This window comes from Aptenodytes forsteri, unplaced genomic scaffold, assembly GCF_000699145.1.
Source record: "Aptenodytes forsteri isolate BGI_AS27 unplaced genomic scaffold, ASM69914v1 Scaffold185, whole genome shotgun sequence".
NCBI classification, from domain to species: Eukaryota; Metazoa; Chordata; class Aves; order Sphenisciformes; family Spheniscidae; genus Aptenodytes; species Aptenodytes forsteri.
In genome coordinates, this window is record NW_008796214.1 from 1,941,599 (window position 1) to 1,967,294 (window position 25,696).

A 25,696-nucleotide genomic window follows, 5' to 3' on the forward strand; every position below is an offset into this window, starting at 1 on the left:
CCCTTCTGTATCAATATAATAAGCAACTCTGGACTAGGGCTATGTTGTTTTAAGAAAAACAGTATAGTTAAAAGTCATAAATATTTTAAGTGTATTTATGACCTTGGGAGCAACGTGCCAGGCATTTTCAACAGTCCCATGTGTTTTTGGAAATCCCAGCTTCAGTTGAGAAGTGTTGACTTCCATCACTTCTCCCTAAATTAGCAGTGTTCATGGTTGGACTTACTGCACGTTTGTTTCCCGGTGTGTTGGTAATGGCTGGTTGAATTTCCACCTTAGCCTAGCAGGAGCTAGGGCTGCAGCAAGTCAGTGGGAGTGGGCTGAGCTTCTCCCACAGAAATTGTCCTCACATAAATTACTATATGACTAAAAACTTGTGAAACGACAGCATCAAAACAAAGGCAACATTCTGAAACGTTTAATGAGGGGACGGAGTGGGAGGAGAAGAGAACATGGATTCCATTGGAAAGGAATTTGGAAATGCAAGAAAAGAAAAAAAAAGAAAACATTTCTGTGAACTTTATCAGCAGTTTTAAAAATGAACAGGCAAATGCTACATACCAAGAATATGAATGTGGAATTGACCTTTTAATTTCACTTATTCGTAAGTGAGGGCTAGGAGCTCGTGCCCCTGAGGGAAAACTGACATCCTCTGTCTAATACCATCTGCAGGAACTGACTTCCAGTACCTAGCACTGCTGCTGTTGTTGTGCACGTTTATATTACAGCAGGGTATTAAGGTGCCAATCAGAGGCAAGGCATCCTTATTTACATTACAGCCTTCCTCCTCCAGTGCATAGCCCAGACAACCATTAATCTTGCAGTAATACGTAGCACGCTGATAAATGGGCAAGGAGCCACGTACATAGGAGATGTCAAAATCCTCAATATCTGCAAGTAACATAAAACGAAGCGACAGGAATTGGCTGTTTAAAGAACCCTTTCACAAAGCTTTCGTTTGTTCCCCGTGTGCTGGAGCATACATCTTGTGTCCCCTCCTTGCCTGTTGCTAAATACTGAATGAGTGCTTCTCTGTGTGTGTGTGTGTGTTACTTTTTCAAGTGAACGGTCTTGCAGATAAATAAAGAAAAGTGCCCTCCTTTTCATGTGATAGTAATCTGAGACTTTTCCGTTACATGAGGCTCTTAACAAAAGATTGTAATTCCACCAGCTTTGCTCAGGAAGATACCACCATCTGCTGTGGCTGCGGCGGTGTGTTGGGAGCGGAGGGCTGGGGACTCCGCTGGCACCTTGCCTCCCGGGGCTCAGGGCGGCGCGGGCTGCACCCAGCGGAAGAACTTGCTGCAGCGTTGCATGAACCGTCCCGCTCTTCCCCTGCTCCGCCGCCCCTTCGCCCTTGGTACAGCCTTCGTTTCCTCCACGGTGCTGTATGGTAATCAAGTGACATCAGCCCGCACCCGGGCGGCTGCTGATTATATTACAAACCAGCAGAAAGGTCTGAGGTGTGCGCGGCTCCTGGAAGTGCTGGCAAGGACGGCAGCGCGTGGCTCCATGCTGCTTTTACTTTGGGCTGAATCGCAGGCTTGCTTTTATTTGATTTAGTTTCGCCAGAGCCAGGAAAGCATTTGAAACCAGATTCGAGCACTTGAGAGTTGCCTGTAGTGGAGCGGGGGAAAAAAAAAACCCACCAGAAAAACCCTCATGATGCTTTAAGTTTGAATCTGTTACAGACAACTTACCGCCAACCCACACTGCTGGATTTTGAACCGAAGCTGTTATTTACTTAGGGCTCAGTGAGAGCATTTTCTGTAGGGACTGAAGCCAAACTACTGAGGAAAGCTGGGATTTACTTGGATGTATGGTAGAGAAACCTGCGGTTCCTTTATGCTGCAGTTCATCGTATCCCTGTGTTACCTGTAAATGGAATTACAAAAACCAACCAGTATGCCTGGGCCGTTGTCCCCAGGATATGCAGCTCAGGTGCCATATAACTATAATCAGTTAGAAGGAAGATTCAAGCAGTTACAAGGTAAGCCTGTGCTGGTTTTTTTTTGTAGGTGTTGCTATGATATGATCCCCGTAAACATGTTAGTCTGGGCTTGTTCTCATTGCATCAAGGTGTTAATGAGAGAGGCCAAAAGTGGTGCTATTGGAAAAAGCTTTGTGTTCTTTTAAGAGATACTGTGTGGCTTTTATCTCTCCGAAGGTGTCCTCAGTCTTCCACAGTGTTAAGATGCGTGTCCAACCTCTGAGCCACTCAGCATTACAGACGAGGACTAACCCAGACCAAGTTGCTTAGAACAGTAAGGGGAAGAGTGAGGAAGTGGTCTTTCTATTTATTTTATCCATAAATAAAATGCAGTTGTAACACTGGAAATTAATCATAAAATCCTAGCTTTGTTTGGGTGCAGTTTGCAGTGTGAGAGCCCTTTCTAACTCCCTGCGTACCTCCTGTAAAGGCGGGTGGCTTAACTTCTTCAAATGAAGAACAATTGCATAATTTCCAAACAAATTAGTTTGCTCATGTCGTAGAAGATCTCCGAGAAAGCATTCATGTTACTTTAACATTCCCAATTTTCTTCATTTTGTAATATACTTTTAGACAGGGAGAATGTCCTTTAATGTCTTCCCGTTAAATTCTCTATCTGTGTAAGAAAACAGATGTTTCTTTTGGGGAACGGTCATGTGCTCTCTAAAGGGTAGGCCTCTGACCTGTGCTGGAAACCCAGATTATTAGGAGTGCAGTGGAGGAGGACTGTGCCCAGCATCTCTCTGCCTCAGACAGGGTAAAACAAGCTCTGCTGTTTCTCTAAGGCATGTCCCAGGGATGAATGAACTCTAGCATTGCAGTTTCAAAATAAAAAAGACTTCTTAACCAAAACCAAACCTCCTCCTCCTCTACATCCATGTGACTCTGTAAATAATCCCAGAGCAGCCCAAGTACAGTGAAGTTCAGCCCTTCTGTGCATGTTTCTTATTTTAACTCTGGTCTGTGCCACAAGTGTGGTCCTGTGGTTCCTGTCAGAGAGGAAGAGCCTGGTTAGTGCAAAGAATGTTCCTATTTGTTGGCTTAAGGGGGGGGGGAATCTTTCATTCATAGTACTTTGTTTATCTTGTAAACTGGCTCACAGTAATGGCTGCGTGCTGGATGTAATAAGATAAAATGACAGCATCTTAAACACTGGCAACATAGACATTCCTCAGGCAAGGCATGGAAAATCCAGGCTCCAAACTTGCACACGAGGGAATAACGTTAGAGGCTTTATCTTGGACATCCGTCAGATCTTAGGCTGCGGTACTTGCTTTAAAAAGAACGAGGTAAGTTTGTGGCATGGGAAGAAAAATGCTGGCTCATGCCTCTTTCTTTGCTGGTTAAGTTAGCAGTCTAAAGCAGGCAGATTTTATCATTTTCAGGGTCACTGCTTCAGGAATCCATTATCTGTGTGTTTACATCACACTGAAAGAGGAAAGCAGACCGCAGTGTTGAAAGCACAGAAAGTGAGTTTTCCCTTCAGTGGAATGCACTGTGTTGACTTAAAAAAACATTTAAAAAAAATTGCAGTGCTCTCCCTAAATGTACTGCAATTTCCTCTAACAAAAGAGATAAAATTCTCCTGCAATTGTAAGGCAGGACTTTGCAGTAGGCCATCCCATAGCTGTTTACTTACATTGCAGAGGAGGTAGAGAGGCTTGAAAAATAGTGCTGCCAATGATCTTGTTCAGGGTGGATCTTAGGTACAGGAAATGTTTTAAACTATGCACTAGATACTACACGAAATGCTGAATAACCATACAAAATATTGTGTGCTGTAAAGGGAGTGGCTTAACTCTGCTGACACAGAAGGTGTCTTTCCTTGGATTAATGGCTCTTTGTTTGAAGAATACCTAAAAAGCCATTCATTCGTAGTTGTAAAATTTTGAGGTGATTCTTGTCCTCTTGCTAGAAGGCTCTGGTGAAAACATTGGGTGTTCTGTGGCACTGGGCGTTGCTCAGTGCATCCAGACTCAGACCCAGCAAGGATGAGCTGAATATACGTAATATTTTTAAATTACAAATTTATCACCAGTTTTACCTTTTTCACTGTGGAGGTGTACAAACAAGTAAGAGCAGATACGTTGTAAACCTTCTTCAGTCTCCAGTACAAAGTACCTTTTGAAGGTTTCCTGCCTTCTTATTTTTGTGTTTTCCTCCTTTATAACTGTGTTTCACCCCTCTTGCCTCCAGTAGGACAGTTCTCTAGAGCAGCACCAGTATTGGCACTGTACAGGGTTACCATAGCCTCTACTCATGTTCTTCTCACGCTGAATTTGCCCCTCATTTTTTCAGTTCCTAGAATTTTCATGTGAATCCACAGCTTTGCACTAGATTATAGCAAGGGACTGTTCAGATCTAGTAAAGGTTGGGAGTTTTCCTCAAAAAAAGCACTCGGGAGCATATTGTTTTGACTAAAATAACACAGAGCAAGTGCTCAGGCCCTATACAAAGCAGAAGTGTGAATCAGCAGTGAGTAGAGGACAACTCTCTCTGATCTCCTCTTTCCTAAGATAGACAATATGTTAGATTTGGCACTGGCAGCTTCACATGAGAAGAAAAGAGGAGCCAACCTAATTCTGCCCCAAAATGCTAGGGACAAAGCAAGTTCAGATCATAAGTGATCACCTAGGCACTCCTACATTCCACTTCTTTTAAATGCCTTGAAGTGATGATTGTAAGGAAACTCTGTTGTTCAACTTGGTGATGATGGTGGAGCATTTAAAGCAGATTTTCCAGCCCTGTCCCACTGGGGTGTGAAGCCAGTGCAAGTTGTGGGACTACACTGAAGGGACCAGACTGGCTCCTTCTGCACCTGGGAAGGGTCACCTTGCAGGAGATCCCAGCTCCCATTTGCCTTGATGGGCTGGAGTGAAGCAGGATGCGGCAGAAGACACTGCTACTAGTGAGTCAGGGCTGTCTTTGTGTCAAAAGAAACCCTGAAGTCTTGTTGTGCGTGATAATTGAGAAGTTTAGCATACTCAGTCCTTGTGCTCGTCAGAATGTCAGCACAGATGTGGGGAGAAAAATGCTTTAGCAAGTTCTGTTTCCTTTATGAAGTTTCAGTAAGTTCTTATTATGGTTAGTTCGCCCAGTCCTGGAATGATAAGTGAGAGATAGTATCAGTGGTTGCTATCATCTTAAACCTAGGTGTGGAGTTTTGGTTCTCATGGCCACTTGTTCAGTAGAAAGGGATCGCATTGCAGGGCTGGAGTAGCTCTCTGCAAGTAAAGACAGGACCCCAAAACTTGTTTGTGGAAAACGTGTTGCCATGTAGCTTGTGCAGGGTACGTCAGTGGAGAAAATTTGTCCTGCTCAGTTGAGGAATTAAATGAAAAGCAAACCAGATATGTTTTAATTACAAACCAAGGCTGCCACCTGTGCTACATTAGCATGGCAGGATCCTGTGGATTGGCCTGGCGGGCTGTAGGGGTTGGCAGGAAAAGGTTAATGCAAGTCAGGAATTTGGAAGGAGATCCCTGCGGCAGTATCACCTTCCACAGCAGAGGCAGTGAGCGTCAGTGCCACAGGGAAGCTGCCACCAGCCCAGAGAAGCAGCTATCATCACTGCTCAGGGGCTCCTTCCCACCTGGTTAACAGGACAGCGTGGTATTTATTAACGTTTCTGGCATTTAGTAGCCTGGTGACTTTATCAGCTCCTGCAGTGTAATTGGAAAGTTGGGTCTCAGCTCTAAGACTGTGCCCTAGGTGTGAAATTTCCAGTGGTAATTACAAATGTAAAATCCTGGGGGATGGGGGTGAGCTAGATTTGTGCTCCTGATAAATCACCAGAAGAAAGCCAGCTTTCAAAGGAGCTCTGTGATGTACCCTGCTGTGTGGTATGTTTCGATTTTGTTTATTTTTTTAATGTTGTATTTCAGATTGGAAACTGTTTGTTTTTCCTGGGAGCCTGATGTGTTTTGGTGACCAGGCTGCCTGGGTGGAAGTGCCTTTATTTTATTACTACTTTTCAGCCATGTTAGAAATAGCATGGTTTGAAAAACTCGACACCTAATGTAGTGACCATTGGAATAAGCCTGTTGGAAAGGTGAGCTGTCTTTCCCATCAGAGGTGTTTAAGCCAGCTTTAGATCAATTCAAAACTCTGTTTCGTGGGGATGAAAGACTGACTCTGGCTACACAGCGTTACCTGCACCAGAAAACAAAATGCAATTGTACGAGTATCTTGGGTGTCTGGGGCAAAAACCTTCCTCTGATAGCAGTGCCCTTCAGCAGGGGAGCTCCTTTGCAGATCAAAGGATTACACAGCCATGACCCAAGTAGGTTTAGTCTGGGTTCCAGTTTGGCATAAAAAGAGAGACATGCAGTTTCTATTTTTAAGTGGTCAATGATAATCGGCTTCGATAATACAGGGATCCGTATGCATAGATTGGTTCCCATCCAGGCTGCAGAACAGCAGGAAAACTTTTCTGTTTTTCTATTCTGAAGCAGGGCTTCCCCACAGCTTTTCCTGCAAGAAAATCTTATCCCCAAATCCCTGCCTATGCCCAAGGATAAACAGGGAGCTCCCACTGCAAACTGACAAGTCTGCAGGAGTTGCTGAAGTACTGTCCTGCGCTAGGGCAGTGAGATCTTCTGCTACACCCAGGATCCTCTGAAGTTATGTGGGTGCCCTTTGAAAAGACAGTTTCAACAGCTGTCTTCCTTGTTGCAAGATTTACCTTTTAAAGGATTTCAGGCTCTTGCGAGCAGTGACCTGTATAGCTACAGGCAGTGATTAGTGAACTGAAGGACATCCTACTTTGTCTACCAAATTGGTCACAGGCATTTCTTGTCATGGTAATTTCTGTTAAAAGTGAAACGCGGGAAGGCTGAATTTCATTCCAGATGAAATGTGTCTGGTTTACATGGATTTTTTTTTTTCCACCCTCTCAGATCCACTGAAGTTGCAAATATATTCATATTCCTGTGGCAAATTTTGCTTGATTTTCTGCTGTCTGAAACTGTTCCAAAGCCTGCATGTGTCACAGCATACTTCAGTCTTCTGTTTTTGGTGAACAATGAGCACAAGCTAAATGGTTGGAAGGCCTGTCAGATTTGCAAAGAGTTTTTAAGTGATCTCAGACAAAGTGTTTTGAATGTGTATTTCTGTGATAGCTGGGCCCTTACTCTTTCCAAAGTAAAGATTCCTGCAAACATGTCTGAATCCTAGACTCAGTTTTAGGGCATTTTAGCCATCTGAAACAAAGATGGTAGCCGAATATTGGTGAAAGTCTTCTCTGTCTAGAAATATTTCAAACGTGCAGGTTATAAAAGCTATCTTGCCAACTAATTGAGTGTATAATTTAGGGATTTAACTTGGAGGAAATGACTGTGTAAGTGTTGTAACTAACATGTCCAGGTTCTCCATTAAAATGGACATTTGTAGCACATCACTTGCTAGGACTTGTATTTGTCTACTCATAAAACCAACTGGTGGAGTTTAAACTCTTTGCACATCCCTTTGTAGCACAGAGCTGATGCAGAGAATCACAGTGAGACAAGGCTGCTCAGAGCTGCCTTATCATTTCTGCCCTTTCCAGAAGTAAAAGCCTACAATTACATTGTAGAAATTGTGGAATGACACACAGAGGCCATTATTTATTCCTAGTCCTAAATATTGCAGCAGGGGAAGGGGAATCTGTGTTTCATGTCCTTCCTTCGGACAGGGACTGATGAGGTGAGTACAGTCGGAAGCAAAAGCCATGTTTCAGTGACCACGCATGTTGTCTGTTAATTTTATTACACATAAACTATCTAACTTTGCCTCCACACTTTTTAAATTTTTGCCTGGATGATATATAGCAAACCCATGGAAGAAGGTTTTGCAGAAGGTTCTGGAATAGTTTTGCCTAAGAAGGATAAACTTCAAAAACACCCAGGAACTTAAAAAAACATTCAAACCTTTCATTCCCATTCTCTCCCAATCCTGATATTAAACACCCCCCCCCCCCCCAACACAAAAGAACTTGTGAAAGACTTTCTTTCAGAATGAACAGTGAGAAGTAAAGTCTAACATTGTTTTGTATTTTCCCTGTTCTAAAGGGCTATTTAGGACAGTATGGCAACTCCATCTTTACTGCTAGATAAACTGTTACGATGGCTCAAGATTAAATGAGGACTAAGAAATTTCTCATTGTTAGGGAAATAAACCAGATTTTGATAATCCTATAGCTACTGAAGACAATATTTTGTCCCAAATTTCTGCTTTCTCTTTCAAAAGCTCTGAATTTTTTTTTTGTCTTCAAAATGTCCAGAAATTTACCTTTTCTGGTTATGGGTTTTGGTTCTCGCAAAGATACAGAAAGCAAGTTAAAGGAGCACAGCATAAGGTATTCTGCTAATATGGTCAGTGTTGATACAGTTGAAAAAGTAAACGTTTAAATTGGATTTGGCTCCTCACTGAAATAACTGTGAAAATTCACAACTCTGAGCTGTTGCCTCAGATTTTTTTGTAGTCTGTTCTCTTCAGTTTCTATTTAGATTATGTTTGTAATGTTTGTTTTTTAACTGTGTCTATAAGAAACTTAATTTTAAAACAAACAGAAAACCCTAGGCTCTGGAGCATGATTTTGTTTAAAAAAGGGCAATTCTGGTATACTTTTTGTGGCTCTGAAATTGTGAAGTAAACAAAGCTTGTAAGCAGATTATTTTCACATGGGACAGTAAGGTATTTTGAATACCCTGGGGGTGGTTTGTTGCCAGAGTTAGAACAGTAAAATGATTTGTGTGATGTCCTTAACTGGTGTAAATCCCTGTAGCTCTGTGAATCTGAAAATGCAGCCGTTTGTGCTAGCGCAGGAACTGGCCCTTTTGTGTTTCTGCATTGGATGTCTCAAATAAGCTAAACGCCACAGACCATCCCGATGTTTTGTAGGCATATTGTAACCACGTAGGAGTACAGGCTTCTATTCCAAATATTTTTCCTATCCAAGAGCCCTATTCAAATTGATTGTGGGTTTTGCCATTAACTTCTGTGGAAAGTGGGGCAATAAAAAAAGACTACGGACAGAGATGAAAGCAGTGATAAAAAGCCAGAACAATGGTAGGCTTTCATTCCTGAGTTCTTTCTGAAATCTGTTTTGTGATTTCCTCATTTTTCTTCTTCATTTCCTTCCATCTTTCTGTTTTCTGTTGGGTGCATACTTTGACTATTAAAGTGGATGAAATGCTATCTAAGCTAAGGAGAAATGGTGAAGAAAATCAAATTACAGATTTGCAACACGATTCACAAAATCCCCATTTCCTATGCCCTGTACTAAACAACTCTTCTGTGATATCCCAGCGCAGGACGTGGGGTTTGGTAGGTGCACCCCTTCTGCTCAGAGTCTGAATTTCATGTAAGAATTCATTGAAAGAGTGTTTGATTACTTACAGTTCTGAAGGTCTTTTTGTTCCTGTTTAAGTTGAATTGAGAAGTATTAAGTATCAGCTATTAAGTGGCAGGGTATGACAATGGCGTATTTTTTTCCTTATGTGGAAATGAATTATCTTCATTGAATAGACAGGTTTGGGAAAACTGGTAAGCCAAATATTGGGAATTAGTCTCCGTTAACTTTAAAAGCTGTGGTGAAGGAGATAGAATAAAATAAATAAGGTGGTTTAGAATCTACTTTGCTCTTCCCACAAGAAATCAAACCTGGAATTTCATTTGGAAATTTATGTCTGGGGCTGGCAGGTAGTGGTCCTTTTCCCAGTGTCGTCGTTCAGGTGATGTAACAACTCCGAAGATGAAGATTATTTAATAGGTATTAGGCAAACAACTCCCCTCCCAATTCAAAATTAGTCCTTTCAGAGTAAAGGGTCATTCATGGAGAGAGTAAGGAACTAGTGGATTGCTCTGTGTTCCATCAGTTCTGAAATTCAGTACAAGAATAAGGCGGTGGCTTGGCAAGCAGAAGCAGAGGATAACATGTGTGCTCCCCTCCTGATGGGAGCAGGGGTGATTTGCGGAGGAGGGCCTTACTCTGAATTCAGCTTTGAACACGTAACTTCATTCACATACTGAACATAGTTAGCACCCAAAGTAATTCTGGCCCTACTGTCCTCTGTGATAGCCTGAATGTAATTAAGGAAGGCATGTGAGCCTAAAATTGCTTGCTGCTCCTAAAAATGCATACAGCTGAATCCTTGCATTTTTTTCAGAGGAGAAAAGACAAGAGGGATGGTGACCACTCATGCTTGTGACTCTTGATGTGGAGTCTAAGGTCACGATGCCCAGGAGAGCCCATGTTAACACAAAAGACATTGTACACTTGCTGCTGGAATGAGGGTATCCCAGGCTGAGAGCCTCCTTTGTTGAAAGAGAACTACTGTAGCCAAACTAATATTAACCAGTCTCATAGCCGTGCTGAATGCCCCACTGTTTCACTTAGAAAGAAGCTTAAAGAAAAAGGCCCTTCAGTTTCTGAGGGGAACAGTACAGTTAAGCAGACACGCAGGCAGTCACTGTGGCATAGTCTAGGGGCCACGTTCGCGGCTTTTCGAAGGTCTTGTGAAAGACCTGGCATTACCGAGTGGCCTTTTCATGAGATAACTGGAAATGATGATTCCATGTTCAATCAAGTTTGGTTTGTTGATAAAAAATAGGAGCTGGAACTCTTGAAAGCACAGGCCCAGTTACACGTGCATGACAAACTTACACCGGACAGGGTCAATTTTCTGTTTGACAGGTAATCGGTAGAATGCAAAATCCTGCACTGGTTTTAGTAAAACTGTATTAAGGTTGTTGGGGGAGGGCGGGAGGTCATAAATATGATTTCTCATTTGCAGGTTTTGAATACTTCCGATGTTAGCAAATGGAAGAAGCATCATCCCAAATGGCATTGCACAGGAATCATATTTGTTATCCCTTGCAGAGACTGCAAACATCTCTGCCTTGAATATTGTCAAAATAGCCAGGCATATGTTTCTGAGGATTGTTTTGGGGTTGGTTTCTATAAGTCTTCTTGTCTGATTTGGTTCCATCAGAACTGAGTTTTCGGGTAGAATAGCCGGAGAATTACATACCAAAGAGGCAGGGAAGAAAGCACTTCAAGGTGGCAAGGTACAAAATGATCTGTATTACCACAGCACTGTAATCACAAGTAAGGGGTGGCCTTATGCCTGCAAAGATTAAACAACACAATGCGTTGTTAGAAAGAGATTTAAGAGTTTATCTGAACAAAATAAATGCTGGCTGCCCAGATTTTTCTTGGAAAAAACCCCCACGGTTTAATAAAGATACCTAAATTTAACTTAATGGCTTGGTAAACTCTTCAGAAAATCAGCCAATATGCAGAGCCCACTTCTCAGACAATCTAAACCAAGGCAGCCCCATTAAAGGCAATGAAACTGCACAAAGGTACAGTGCAGAGGGACTCGCTCGTGGGATTTTGTCTCTCAGATTCAGGCCTGCTCCTTCGTTCTTCTCAAATAATGCCTCCTCTTTGGTTTCAGCTTCTCCACGCTGATACCGTATGTTGGGTTCAGTCTTCCCTTTGCAAAAAACCCAGAAGTCCAGCTCTTAGCATTCATTTTGTCCAGGCAGTGTTTCCAGTTTTTGAAAGCATGATCTGATTATGATTTGGTTCCAGGAAAAAAGGAAAGTGAAAACACGGCTGTCTCATCTGTAGTCAACTAACTATGGTTTGCTTTGGGTAATAATTCTGCATCTAGTTTAGTATCTTTCCACTGTTATTTCCGGGCAAACTAGACTTACTCTGGTAGAGCAATGGCCATTTTTTTCAGGGTGTGTTCCTCTTCAGCTTTTCCAGATTGTCTGGCAATGTAATGAAAGAGACTGCTCTGAAATCGCGGATGTGAATGTACTTTGATTGCAATTTAACATGAGTAATAGTCATTAAGGAATGGCAGTTAAGTAAGGCTCTGAATAAATAGGGGAGGTGTCTAGAAACATCAGGTGTTGGTTGCATTCTGAACTTCTGACCTTTCTGTTACTCTAATGCATTGGGGAGTTCAATAGTTTGGGCTAACCCTACCTTTACATGCTAAGTGTCTCAAGTTGTTTAAATAAAAGTAATTCCTTGGGACGGCAGTGTTTGTACCCACTGTGCAGGTGGGTGCACCCACTCTCGCCTGCTGTGCCGAGCCCCTGCACGCTGGGGCTGGAGGTGCGGACAAAAACCACGGGGTATGTGTTGATTCTTCGTTTAAGTGGATGAAGTCTAATTGGATCGAGGCTCTAATCTTGAGCCCAAAGGAGAAGGAAAGGGTATTGGTAACTATTTTAGCGATGGCTGTGGGAACTGTTTGCTTTCTCAAGAGGTGAATTGCACCCCATTCCCTCCCTGTGTCATCACAGGCTTTGCTCACCCTGCGAGGTGTGAGTTGCATTTCATCCTCATGGCCTCACCTGGTAACAGGAAAGCGTGTTTCACTTCTAGCTCAAGGAAGTCGTTTTAGAAAATTGGCGATGCCCACAGACAATTTCCTGACTGTTCCCTAAGTGATGTTCTGGCCACTGTCACTTCTACGGGTGCACTGATAATCCATCAGCCTCTAATAGCAGATTATGTGCTGGTTGCATCAGGAGATGATTGTTCATAGCTGTTGCCTAAGTCCTTACGGAAGGAGTTCACAGAGTCAGACGTGGAAGTTATGGCACATTTTTTCCATAAATCCGCTGCTGCTCACATATTATTAAGTCCTTCTCTCTCTGTCTCTCCCTCAAAATAAATATCTTCATAATGATGCCTGGGAGGGTGTATTATAAAATCCCCATGATATAAATCCTTATATACTGGAACATTTACTCTTAACAGGTGAGTTGCACTGATATTTGCCAGCACGTTGATGCTAATGATGCTCTGTGCCACTTGAAAGATGCTTACATATCCTCTGTGCCTGGGGCCAGCCGTGTTCCAGCCAGTTCCTCACTGCAGATACTTTTTTTTCAAATAAAAGCAGCCGCAAGTTGTCCTGGAGAACAGACAACACTTAAGGACACCAAATATGTAAAAACTTCGGCCGTGCAGCATGTCCTGGCAGTGGCGTCCTCCGTAGGGATGGAGCGTAGTTCTGCGCTGGCTGCTCTCTCTAGGCTGGGTATGGCAGGGCTGGGACCAGCACCTGCCGGTTGTAGCAACACAAAATAAAACAGCAGCTGAGAGGGGACTTCTTCCCCCTGTTTTTCCTGAATGACTAAAATGACTGGACAGGGCGCGATCTCCGCAGTACCCACTTCAGTGGGCTGGGTACGGGGCTGTCCTTTACCTCTCCTCCAGTCTCTGTGAGCATGGCTGATCCCAACCAGTTCCTAGCAGTTTTCAAGTGTACGTTTGTCAACTACCTGATGCCAGAACACCTTTTGTTTTCTGTGCTACATAAGTCAGCTCTCCCTTCTCGTTTAGTTCCTGTTGCCAAGTTTAAAAACATTTCCCTGGCACCAGCTGCAGGTCACTGTGGACTTCATATTCAGAAGTGTATTCATGGAGCTTTTTCTTATGCATAAACATCTTGTGTATTTGAGTTAGGCTGAAATGTGCCCATAAGTTTGGAGACCTGAAAGTGAGTTGTCATGTCTCAGGCTTCAGGAACACACAAGTTAGGCACACACAATCTATGTAAGGTGTCATAAATGCATTTTCATGCCTGCGTACACGTGTGTATCTGTGATCTGGCTATGAAGGTGTGCAAGATGGGTATAAGCACACAGTCTTAGTTCAAGGAGCTTGTTTGCATATGTAAGGCAAATGTGCAATAGTTCTGTGCTTAACCAATACCTGAATTACTTCTAAATTACGTTAATATTACATTAACAGACAATTGGGAGCATTAATCAGACACTTAGCTTCCAGAAGTTCTTGTGCTCTGTTTCCTTTATTAATTGCCATATTTCATAGCATGTTTCACATTTTGAGGGAGGGGAAAGCCCAGAATACAGAGCCCACGTGCAATGTGATTAAGGAGGCATCAGTGAAATGACTTTGATCAGGAGTGTTTGGGTGCTTCTTATATTGATAATGCTGAGCTGATGATGTTTGGCATTTAATTTTCTCAGTGTGCTAAAAATTAAAGAAAGTGAAGGTAAATTATTGGGAGCTGTCATGGATAACTTCAATAGAAGCCGCACCTTTGTACTCATGTAGAGCTTTTCAGTTTGCGTAGTCAATGCATTGCACAATCAGTACGACTCACAAGTCCACTTTTAAGACTAGAAAAACAAGTGATGCGTCTGGATGAAGATACACATTTAAGGTGTTCAAAATATAATTTTACCCAGCTAATTCCTTCAAATTTGCGTCACCTTTTAAATCTCAGAGACATCTTTGAGAGTTTCAAACAAAGGGGTTTTTTTCTGGTACTGCTTTGAAAGTTATTACATGGGCAGGAAATACTGTGCTGGAAAGGTATCTTTTTTCCCCACTCTTGCATAACTCCAAAGGCTAAAACGATTTTGCTTAAACATGCCACATTGTCCCACAAAAGCAGATCGGTAAATGACATTTGGATTGGAATCAAACAAACCAGCAGGAAAATTTGGAGGCGAGAAATTAGAATGTATGTGCAACTTGTTTGTACCTCAGAAGTCTTAAGAAAGCAGGTATGGCATGGAAAGAAAGATTTTTTTTTTTTTTTTTTTTTTTAATTACCACATGGATTTCTTAAAAAAGAGTGACTGATTGGAATGTCTGTGTTAAAGTTTACACTGTGGTTCAATTTTCTGGAGCTTTTCTTAAGCTAACAGGTGAAGGCATCAATTCTGCCAGTCTCAAAAGATGACAACTCCAGGACTTCAGCTGGAGCTCTGCATGATGGGTTTGCAGATTAGAGCCAGAGATTAGGGATTTTTCCTCTAATGCTTCTTATTAGCAGTTTGTTTCAAATCTCATTAAAATTCATTCATTTTTAAAACTCCCTTCTTAGAAATAGCTGCATGTTATAAATACCATGGTTCCTTCAGTTATACAAGTAATTTTTATTGTAGTCTACAATATTTTTATTGCTCTTATTCATTCAGCTTTCACCTTTGGGATTTAGCTTAGATCTCAGGCTTGCTGAGCCATGGCCTGGCTTACCTGCGGTATTACTGCTTTTATTTGGCAACCTGTCAGTACAGCGTAGTGCGTCTGACTGTACAATATAGCATGCAATTAACAATAGTAAATTATTGCGTGACCATGGAAACTGGATGAACTAAACACATTGTTCAGCAAGGCTATGAAATCAGCTATTATTAATCCCTGATCAATGCAGTGGTTGTTTAAATACATGTTCTTCCATTTAAAATATTTGTGATAATGAAAATTATAATTTAACAGCAATTAATTATAATGATAACATCTCTTAGCACTGAGATTTAATATTTTGAAAGGATTAAATGCATTCATCATAGATTTATTTATTTTCTATTCATGCTTTTCTGTCATTAAAGTGAAATTAGATTTAAACATGAAACCAACAAAGGTTTGGCATTTCTTTCATCTATTCTTCTTTCTGATTGCAATGAGTTTTTAAAGAAGCATGGTCAAAACATACCACAGCTTTGACTTTTCTCTCCGTGTAATGTCTCAACTTGTACCTCAGGTGAAAGAAAAGATCCCACAGCTCTCTGAAATCCCTCGATGGGATTCCATAAGAATACTGGCAGTTCAGTCTTCTGGCCTATTCTTGTTCAAGCTTGCTAAAATTCATAGAATCACAGAGTACTTTAAGTTGGGAGAGGAGTTTATTTGGTCCAGCACACCTGCTCAAAGCAGGGTCAACTTCAATCTTAGATCAGGTTGCTTAGGGATTTGCCCTGTTGAGATTTGAATATGCCTAAGGATCCCCCCCACAGCCTGTGGGGGATCTAGTGTCTGAACACCCTCACAGTGACAGCTTTCTTGTCACTGATTCCCATCAGAATTTCCCTCGCTTGGCTACGTCCAGCCTTGCACCACCAGCAAGCAGGTCTCCTTCCTCCAGGGTGGTGTGTGCCGCTGTAAGCTTCTGTCCACGGTGCCTGGGTTTGCTCTGTAAAAGATGGGTTTCAGCATTCATTTTTCTGTCTTCATGATGAATGCTGAGTCCTGATGCCCATCCCTTACTGACTCATCTCTGCTTAAGAGTTACAATTTCATATTTCCAAAGACCTAGATAAGGAGGATCCCAGTCTGGTTGCATAGTTGGATTGTAGAAATAGTAGATTGCTAGTAGTCTTGTGTGAGAACTGTTGCATTACCTGCAGCTGTGGAGAAGAGGGAGGAGTGCTGAAAGGAAAAGAGAACAACAGAAATCATTAAAAAAAAACACCAACCACCCCCTCCTCTGTAGCCTTGTTTTTCCTCTTATAGACAAGTGGGAATCCACTGTAAAAACTCTTTCATTCTGCTGGGTTTGCTGAACACGGGAAGAAATAAAATGGACCTTACGTAGTGAAGTCCCTGGCATGTTCTCTGCCTGTGCCAAGCCTTGCTCTCACCCTTGCTAACACTGCTAATCAGACAGTGGTTTGGGCAAGTATGGAAAACACCACCACTGCCCCCCCCTCCAAAAAACCCTGGCACTTCTCTGCATTATGCTCACAATGTTTTTTAAAGGAAACTGCAAAGACCCCACAAGATTGCGTGTACTTGAAACAGTACAGTGACCTCAGGTTTTCACTGTTCCTCTGTGGGAATTTCACAGTCAGTGTCCTGGGACAGGCCGATGCTTTTTCCATGCTCCTTTTAATGAAGTGATTTGTCTCTTACGCAAAGGGAAAAAATGGCAGCAAGTGTAAATCACTAACGTCAAGTCAGCCATAAGGCATTTGTGTCCTTTTATGTTAAACGCTGACAGCACTGAGGTATTTTTCATGCTGGTTTTAAAAGGAGGTCCATTTGAACTCTATACTGCACGCTCATTAGGCCGTAAAGTTATTGCTTTATTCAACTGTACTTTTGCTATTTTGCTGTAAAGTCGGGTTTGTAACATCTTTCTCCAAACACATTTTGGAGATCAGGCCTTGGTCCTCTTGAACATTTTTCTCATAATGGACTTCAATAACGTGAGTGGTTATATTGAAACCAGGGCAGATGATGTGTTTAAAGTTGAAGATGGGTGTAGGTGTTTCCAAGAGCAGCACCTAGAAGTGTTAAACCATTTTAATCATCGACAAGAAAGGTTGCATTTCTGTAGCTGCTTTGCATTTCATACAGAAAAACAAGAAGTCAGCTGGTATCCTAGAGTACTAGAAAAAAAAGCTGAATGGTTAATGTTTATGAAATGGGCTGTGTGGCACGGTGTTTTCCATTGCAGGGAGGTCGTGATGCAGGAGGTATTTACACAATTTTGCGTTCCAGTTTTCCTGAAGTTAAACAAGCAGTCCACATAGCTTGCACCAATGTAGGGAGAGCCAAGCACATTTTCTCTCTAAATCTGCTTAAATATGTCATCTTCCTCTTCTGAATTAAAAAAAAAAAAAAGCTGACTTCTTCCACCAGTTTAATCTGTTAAACCCCGATGACTTTTATGTTTCATTTATTTGCTGTGGGAGACTTTACAGCAACTTTTTGCAGATGAACATAATCATTCTTCATGAATCTGAAGCTGGCTTTCAGGAGGTTTATTTTTGTATTGCTGACACCAAAATGCCATAAACTCTGTGTAAAAATAAAGACAATGAAGGGACCTGCCCTTCCACACCCTGTAATGCTTGGCCGGCTACCGGACATTGTTCTGTGCATCATTTTATTGTGTGAGTGAGGTTTAGTGACATCAAAGAGAGAAAGCAGCAGAATTGTTTTTTCCACATGCTGCATTATGTAGCTTTCCTTTTTTTCTTTTCAGAGCATTTTCAGCAGTGAAAGTAGTCACATGCTGTAATGTTTAGTAGAGATGGGTAGATATTTAATAGGATTTAGAAGCTGGCCGGAGCTTCCTAGTAAAAGAGAATGGATTGCTGAACACACCCCTGACTTTTGAACAATAGTCTCTGTGTAGCAGAGTCGGGAAAGCAACAAGGATTTTGCTCCTAGTGAAAATCACCAGCTAAACACAGCATGAACAAAATCACCTCATTGCTTTGTTATCTTTCACATTTGCATTCAAGTTCTTGTCTAAGTCGTGTTGGAGCATGTAAAAGCTTTGGCGTAATCTCACCAATTTTGATGGGGAAGTCACACCACAGATTACTTCGTGCCATAAAATAACCATAACAAATACATCTTACTTGTATCAAAACCATCAGCTGCAGTCATTTCTCCATGCTAAACTGTCTGCAAGATTGAAGTAAAAATGAAGGAGATGCCTTTTTTTTCAAGTTCACCTGTTGTTTCTAAGCATTGGACCCACGTGTGTCATGTTCTCTGTGTAAGGTGTGTAAGTTTGACTTCTTGCAGGTTTCATTCTAGGTTGTTGCTTGCCTCTGCACATGCGTGTTATGGACTTCTGTCTTCTACATTAAACTCATTTTTTTCCATTTTCATCAACTCCTGTTTTCAGTCCTGACCAGTTATCTGCAGCTGGAGAAAAGCAGTATCCACTATTCAGTTTTATTGCCTTACTACTAAAGGGGAGATAGTTGTAGGACACTTGAATGTTAAGAGAAACTAATTTTATTTCCTTTTCTCTACAGACACCTAATAGTCCTCCTCCTGACTTGGGTGATCCTTCTTCCTTCCATAATTTTCTTCCCTGTTGATCGATTCCAATAATTTGGAATAATTTTAAATTAAACTCTCTGTGCCTGACTGTGCATGCTTACACATTGTTCTCTCTGGGCTTCTTACTGCCACACGTACTAATATAGCGTGTACCGGGACCGTGTGAAAAGGCCGTCATTTCGTGAGTCTTTATCCAAGCAGATGTTTCTCTCCTCAGCTGATCCAGCACAGATACACAGAGGTGCTTTTTTCCCCTCTGGGTTATATTTAGTGTTGCATCCGTTGACTGATTTGTGTTGCCACGCAGCCCCACAGGCAGGCAGTCCCACGGAGGGTCCCAGCCAAGGGTCTCACCCTAGGGTGGGGTCCTGCTGGGCTGTTAGGAGCACACAAAACGCAGCCTCAGCCTCCTTTCCCAGCATGGATCGCAGGCCAGGGCTGCTGGTAGTCCCCAGCCTTCCTCTGAGCATGCAGCCCTCTGTTTGGACAGGAAGCTTAAGGACCAGGAGCCACCAGCACCGTTCTTTTCTCAAGATGCTATGGGGGTGGTGGGTGAAGGAGCTCTTACTTGGTCCTGTCAGATCTGCTGAGGGGTCTGTGTACTGGCCTCGGGGCCAGGTACGGTGGAGTTATTTTGTACAAGCCTGTGCTCAAGCCTGCCTGAAACAACAGAGGTTAGACCTGTATTAGAATTATTTCATGTTCAGTATTGGTCTTCTGTTACTATAGCAAATGGTGAAGATTATCGCAATACGTGCATTCATGTTGCTTCCTGATAAAATCTTGTTTGATCACCACATTCTGGCCCCAGTAGCTGATCTGCCATTCTCTCAGGCATCTGTCTCAATTTAAAAACTTCCAAGCACGGCTGGAATCTGTGAAACTGTGAATATTACTGGCTATTTAACTCACGTATATCCTCACATCTACGAGAAAACATAGAGTGCTATCCTGCACCCTGAAAACCTACAGTAATGAGAACATTGTCCTGTGAAAGGAAGCTCTCTTTTCTCTGTGCGCGGTTAACCTAGGTTATGATCTGGGGAATTCTGGGAAGCTGTGGATATTGGATATCAGCAGAAGTGGTGCACCTGGAGCAATGCCTAACTGATCTCTGAGTCAGTGTGTTTAGCAGTGCTTCGTGTAGGGTGCGCGCTGGCTGCATTTGTTGCTATAGTGAAAAAATAACAATTTTAAGCTGGAAAAATTACTCTCAGCATGGAAATCAAAAAAGGCGTAAACCTGGAGGAGACAGAGCTTTTGGAGTTAGGGATTAAAACTCATCCTTAATTTGCCTTGCTTGAGGTATTACAGGGATCCACAAACATTGATAATGCATAAAGCAAGCTGCCTGCCGGCTGGGCTCAGCAGGGAGGATTTTGGTGCCTCTGAAGGCTGGGCTGTCCCAGGGCGGCTGCATACACACCGAGCGCCTGGCAGCAGTCCTAGACACTTGGTGCTCCTTTTAGCTTTCCTTTTGTGTTCTAATTTCTGTTTCCTTCAGTAGCGTTTCAGCTCCTTTGAGAGCACCCCCTTTGCTGTTTATCTGATCGGGTGCGGAGGCCTTTGCTGTCCAGGGGCTGGCAGGAGCTGTTGCACGCTGAAAGTCGTTATACCTGTGCTGGGCTGGCAGCAGTGTGCGCCAAACATATTTGCCATTCAGTTTGAAATGGATTCAAGGTCAGTTTGTTTAAAATGTGGTTTGACCAGTATGGAAGGGAGCAGATCGTCTTCAACTGTTTTAGAAAACAGGCGGCCGCACGGGTAACCTTTGCCACAGCAGCAGTTAGTGCTGCGGTCATGCGAAGGGACCGGGGCTGATAACGCTTCCTGGCATGTGGGAGCAGCAAAGGGGTCATGGGGGCCCACGTTTCTCTCAGCCAGCTCCTGCAGCCGTGCATTTTCCAGGGCAGTTATTAAGACATAATTCTCCATTATTCTGGCACAGCCCTATTGAGTTCACTCAGCAGAGTTGAGCATGTGACAGAGGGAGGATGGTGTATGTGACTGCCCCCCCACTGCCCTGCATTGGGGTTCAGCGACTGACACTCCTGGCTCTGGTCTTTCAGAAAGTTACCTACATTTTTGTTAGAGTTTTTTCTCATCCAATTAGTAGAGGAAGAAATTACTCTCCTCAAGCGGGGAAGGGGCTAGATGCCAGCTTGTGATCATCCTGTCCAGCCCTGGTTTACGTGAATTTCAGTGTACAAACTCCAGTTTATTTACTGAACTCCTAAACAAAGTCAGTCCTTGATTTATCGCAATCACAGAGCTGGGGTTTGCAAGCTGCTGTATGCTAGTAGTATTGTTGTGGGGGTTTCCGCATAAAGGAAATTTCCTTCCCAGTGTTGCTTCAAGATAAGTTGGATTCTCTATTATCAATACTGCTGTTAGATCGGCTTCCGTTTTCCTGCTGTGCATGTTCTGCATGTTGCGCGTTTCTCTTTACCCTTGGGAAACAAATGTTTTCACAAGCTGTAGGACACTTGGAGCTCCACCCATATCCTCTAGTTTTAATTAATCTTCAAAATCTAAAACTGTGTTTTTGAAAGTATGAAGGACATTTGTCAAAATGATTACATGAGATTCATAAATAGCGCTTCAGGCCCCATCGCTGATATTAAATCCCTGGTGTCATCACTCATGGATGCACCTGGCCCTTAGCATGTAGGTTTCCACACAGCACTGCACGTTAAAAGAGTCATAGTTGTGTGCTTAGCCGAACTGTCAGAACTGTAAGTACCGCTTTTCTGTATGTATGTTTCTTTCTCTGAAACATATAACCAAAATTCATAGGTTTTAATTCTGTGCATGTTTTAACCTGAAACCCTAGAGCAGAAAAATACAGTTTATCAGTTTGAAAGTGTTGGTAAAAGTGTTGCAAAAACCTGCAGTCATTGTGAAACACCATGTAGAAATAATCAGGAGAGGTTTTAACACGACCAACCCCAGCCACGCAACTTTCAAAACGGGCTTGTTTTGCTTTCCCACGTTGTGGGAGCACAACAGGAGTTAAGCGATGCAGGGGTAAGAGCGGCTGCGCCTTCTTCCTTCTGGTGTTTCTGTCGCTAATGGTGTCAGCGGGGAATTAGAGAGCTGTGCTCTGCCTGTGCCAACTGCATGATAAAGAGCGGCCTTCCTGGGTGACCGGCCCATTAGGAGACTGACAGAGCTGCTGTGTCTCTCCGGTGGCGTTTTTCTGAGATAAGTTGCCGGTTGTCCCCAAAAGCTGGCAGTGCGCAGCTGGGGGCCTGGCTCTTGCGCGGTGCCGCAGGGTTTTCCCACGGGGCTGGAGGCTGCACCCGGGCAGCCAGGGATCTCGCTGCTTTTGGCCGTTCTTGCTGTGAATCAGAGGAAAGGAGGAGAGACGGGAAGAAAACAAAAAGCTGTTAAAGTCTACAGCAATGAAGTTGCTCAGACACATGTGAAGAGCCAACAGTAGGCTCAGTATGTGGAGTTAGCACTGAAACCATCACAGCTGTGGTCTCAGTAGAGATTTTCACACTATTTTTATCTAGCAGGGCGAGCAGGGAGGAGGACTGCAGAGGATGGGTGGGGATCAGGTGAGAGGAGCGAAGATGAGAGCGAGCACAGGGTGGGTGTGGTGGTGAGGAGCCAGAAAAACCAACCGAGCCCTTCAAACTCTCGCCGTAAACAGGAAATGGAGGACCACAGAGAGCAAGACAGAGGAAACGGGAAGGCAGAAGGGGAGAGGCAGCAACTGCGAACTAGACCAAAGAAAACATGCATAACGGCACCAAGCATCAGCTACCCATGCACAGAGGGCCTCCAGCTAGGTGCGGAGAGCCTGTGGGCGTGTTCCCATCCTCTCCCTCACTGATAATTCGGTGCTGAGGCAACACAGAAGAAAAGGAGTCACTGGAACTTTCTCAGGGTTTTTTTCCCTGAATCCTCACTGCCTGAAGAATGCACTTTCACGTCCTCTTTTAGGGCCACCAATCGTGCTGGGGTGGGGAAGCCTTTTTGGGAGAGCGACACCCAGGCACCATCCGCAGGAGGGACCCGTCTTCCCCCTCCTGAAAGGGCTGCCTGGAGCCGGCTGATCTGTTGACTTCCTTTGACTTGCTTTCAACAACAGAAGATCCTGAGCTGGTATCAATTAATACAACGGCACCAAAGTTTTCACAACCTGACTTGGCACATCACTGCATTTCCCATGTCAAGTCTCTAATCTGTTCAAAATTAGGCTCTGACCCTTCATCTTCTTTTACTAAAACCACATGGATGTTCTTTTCCCACCCATTGCTTTTATCGTGATCCCAGATTGGGAGGATTGTTGATAACCATAACTTTTGACCAAAGATTTTTTTAATGGATGGCTTTGTGATGATATTTGATAGCTTTTTTGTTTTACATAATATTTTCTATATCCAACTCTATTTTTAGGATCCTGTACGTCCATATTTCTCTCTGGAATGAATGTAACCACAGGGATCTCTGAATGTTGTGCTTCTGTATAGAGACTACAGTGATTAAGTAAACAAACTTGCTGAGCTGTTTTGGGGCTTGTTCAAGCTGGTGAAGGGAGATGTGGTAATTTCTGTTGGAATTTTCTTTAAAAAGCACCAACTATTGCAAGGTTTTTCTTCTGTCACTCATTTCAAAAAAATACTTCAACTAAAAGCATGGATTACTAGACAAGCAGATATGCAGATACAGCATTCCCAGGAACTTCCTATAAATAGTTCATAAAATATATATTTAAGGTTAGTAGATGCTATATTTAAATCATTACTTGGATAGACAACTATTTCCACTGGTCAGATGCATTGGGGTTTTTCTTCTTTGGTCCAAGGTTGAAGAAGCTATGTTGTTACACCACTGGTACAAATTGCAACATGGTTAGGAGTTGCTGCAGCTTTTGACTGCAAAGGCAATATTTATTTTTCTAGTATCGCCTGGCTGTGACAAGGTTTGGGCTTTCTAGCGAACTGGCCATTCTCCTGCTCGCACAGTGCTGATTAAGGATGCTGACACTGTGATGTTCTGGCAGTAAAGGGCACGTGCACCACACAGCGCTGGCGGTGCGGGGGGCAGAGGTTTGGGTAGCCGGGGGGGCACGCGCTGCCCCTTTTGAGAAACTGCAGCGGGCTCCTCTCGGTGCACTGGGAAGCGAGCCGCAGTTACTGCTAATTTCCTGTTCACTTCCTGTATCTTGGCAATCCTTTGCTTCATACAGAGTGAGGACAGACAAGAGTAATGCAAACTGTCAATTCATTGAAAGCATATTGCTGTTTTATCACAAACTCCACCTTTTACATCCTTCCAAGCCCCACTTTTTAATTTCACACCTTCTAGCTAGGCAAAAGCTGTTATAAATGGGACAGTTTCAGTGCATTAGCTTTGGTCACATCCTACCACATGGGCAGCAAGAATAAATTCAGAAGTACATGGGAGGAACTGAAATCTTAGGGTGGGGTTTATGTAATTGGGCAAACCGCCACTGAAGTGCCGGTCAGCTCTCCCACTCCTTGTCAGATTCCTCCTCCTTACCACCATTCTACTATGCGATTTCTTTTCTTGCCATCTTTTTTTTTGACTTGTTTCCCAACTTTCTGTCCTCTTCAGCCTCAGCTTCTTTATCATTCCTTGTCACCAAGATCAGGCTTTTGCTGCTGTCCCCAAGGTCCTGTTGGTGTGGAGGCTGTAACTGGTTATGAACACGCTGGGATCATACCCCACCACGCTGCGCTGCCAGGCAGGGGGCACATCCTTCCTTTTGAAGGACAGCATCCACTGAAACCCTGGGTAGCCAGCTGTAAACTCTGCGTTCATCTGCACCGTCATTAACTTTTTCCATGTTTCAAACAACATACTCAGAGTTTTCAGAGCTGGACGTGTTACATTTTGGTTTAGCATTTACCAGTCTTCGTGTCCCGTTTCTGAAGGTGCCAACAACTTTAAAGAGACTGATGGGAGGCTTAGATGCTCAGCTGCTTGGAAAAGCAGACCGCTTTCATTCGTATGTCTAAGTATGGACTTTGGAGTTCGAGTTTGAGCACCTGTGTTTTGACAAATTTGGTCGGTAGCAGTTCCCAGGTCAGAGAAGTGACTTTTTGCTAACAAGGAGGGGCTTTATCCAAAGCCCTTGGCAAAAGAATTTAACCACAAAGATGTGTAATATTTTCTGAGAGTTCTCGGCTTGGCAGATAGCTGTTTAGGAGTTTCTGAATTAACGTGGATTGTAGTAAGCCTGTGCATTAAGAGAGCTCTCGTAGCCAATGTTTTCATGTGAAAGACTCTGGGAAGGGAAGGTGGAAAGAACCTATTTTTCTATGGCTTTAAATAAATGCAAGTCTACTTCAAACATGCAGTTACGGAAAAGTTCATCTTGACATTGTGTAAATACAGTTACAAATGTTGAATCTGCAAATAAATATTGTAACGAGAAGGGAAAGAAGTAAATGGGAAGCTTTGGTCTCTGCTCTCTTTTGTACCTATATTAATCCAAAGTGACTTCTGGTATTTCAGGGGATCTGTTGTGGATTTGTGTGCGTATCCAAGGGCAGAAGTTGGTCTGTTCTTCCAGTGGTGGAAGATAACTCTTGATCCAATTACTGGACAGTTTGATCAGTCTAAAGGGACTTTTACATTGTAGCTCTACAACAGACCTCTCTACACCTTGAGAAAGCTGCTTATCTGAGCAGCAAGTAAGTCTGCAATCTATAGTTCAGATTTATTCCATAGACAGTAACTCAGTAAAATTCCCACTGGCATTAAAAAATGTCATAAAATAGGAAGAAAGGTGGATTTTCAGTGAGAAGTCCCAATTTCTTCAATGATTCTGCTAAGACGACAAGCTATACCTTTCATTTAATATTATACATGTTGAACATCACATTTTCATGTAGGTACATGAACTGTGGTTTATTTTGAGTAACATTGTCTTGTTTTCCTAACAGATGAACGTGAGGCAGTTCAGAAGAAGACTTTCACAAAGTGGGTTAATTCCCACTTGGCACGTGTATCATGCAGAATTACAGATTTGTACACTGATCTTCGCGATGGAAGGATGCTCATCAAACTTCTGGAAGTTCTTTCAGGAGAGAGACTTGTAAGTGTTTATTAATATTCCTCGTGGGTTATTTGTTTTGGTTGTTTTTTTGGTGAATCCT

The 25,696-nt window shown here is 42.9% G+C and overlaps 1 protein-coding gene across 8 annotated transcripts in view; it reads left to right on the top strand.

Annotated features, from left to right (window-relative positions):
* SPTBN1 (spectrin beta, non-erythrocytic 1) overlaps nt 1-25,696 on the top strand; it is a 141,712-nt gene that overhangs the window by 61,171 nt on the left and 54,845 nt on the right. For 6 of the 8 annotated variants that reach the window (XM_009288447.2, XM_009288445.1, XM_019474432.1 and 3 more), the window contains one exon: nt 25,484-25,635. In XM_009288447.2, coding sequence (XP_009286722.1) covers nt 25,484-25,635 — 152 coding nt within the window. Of the gene's footprint in view, nt 1-1,437; nt 1,991-25,483; nt 25,636-25,696 lie in introns of those variants that run through there. The other 2 variants (XM_009288448.2, XM_009288451.2) reach the window with 2 other exon arrangements.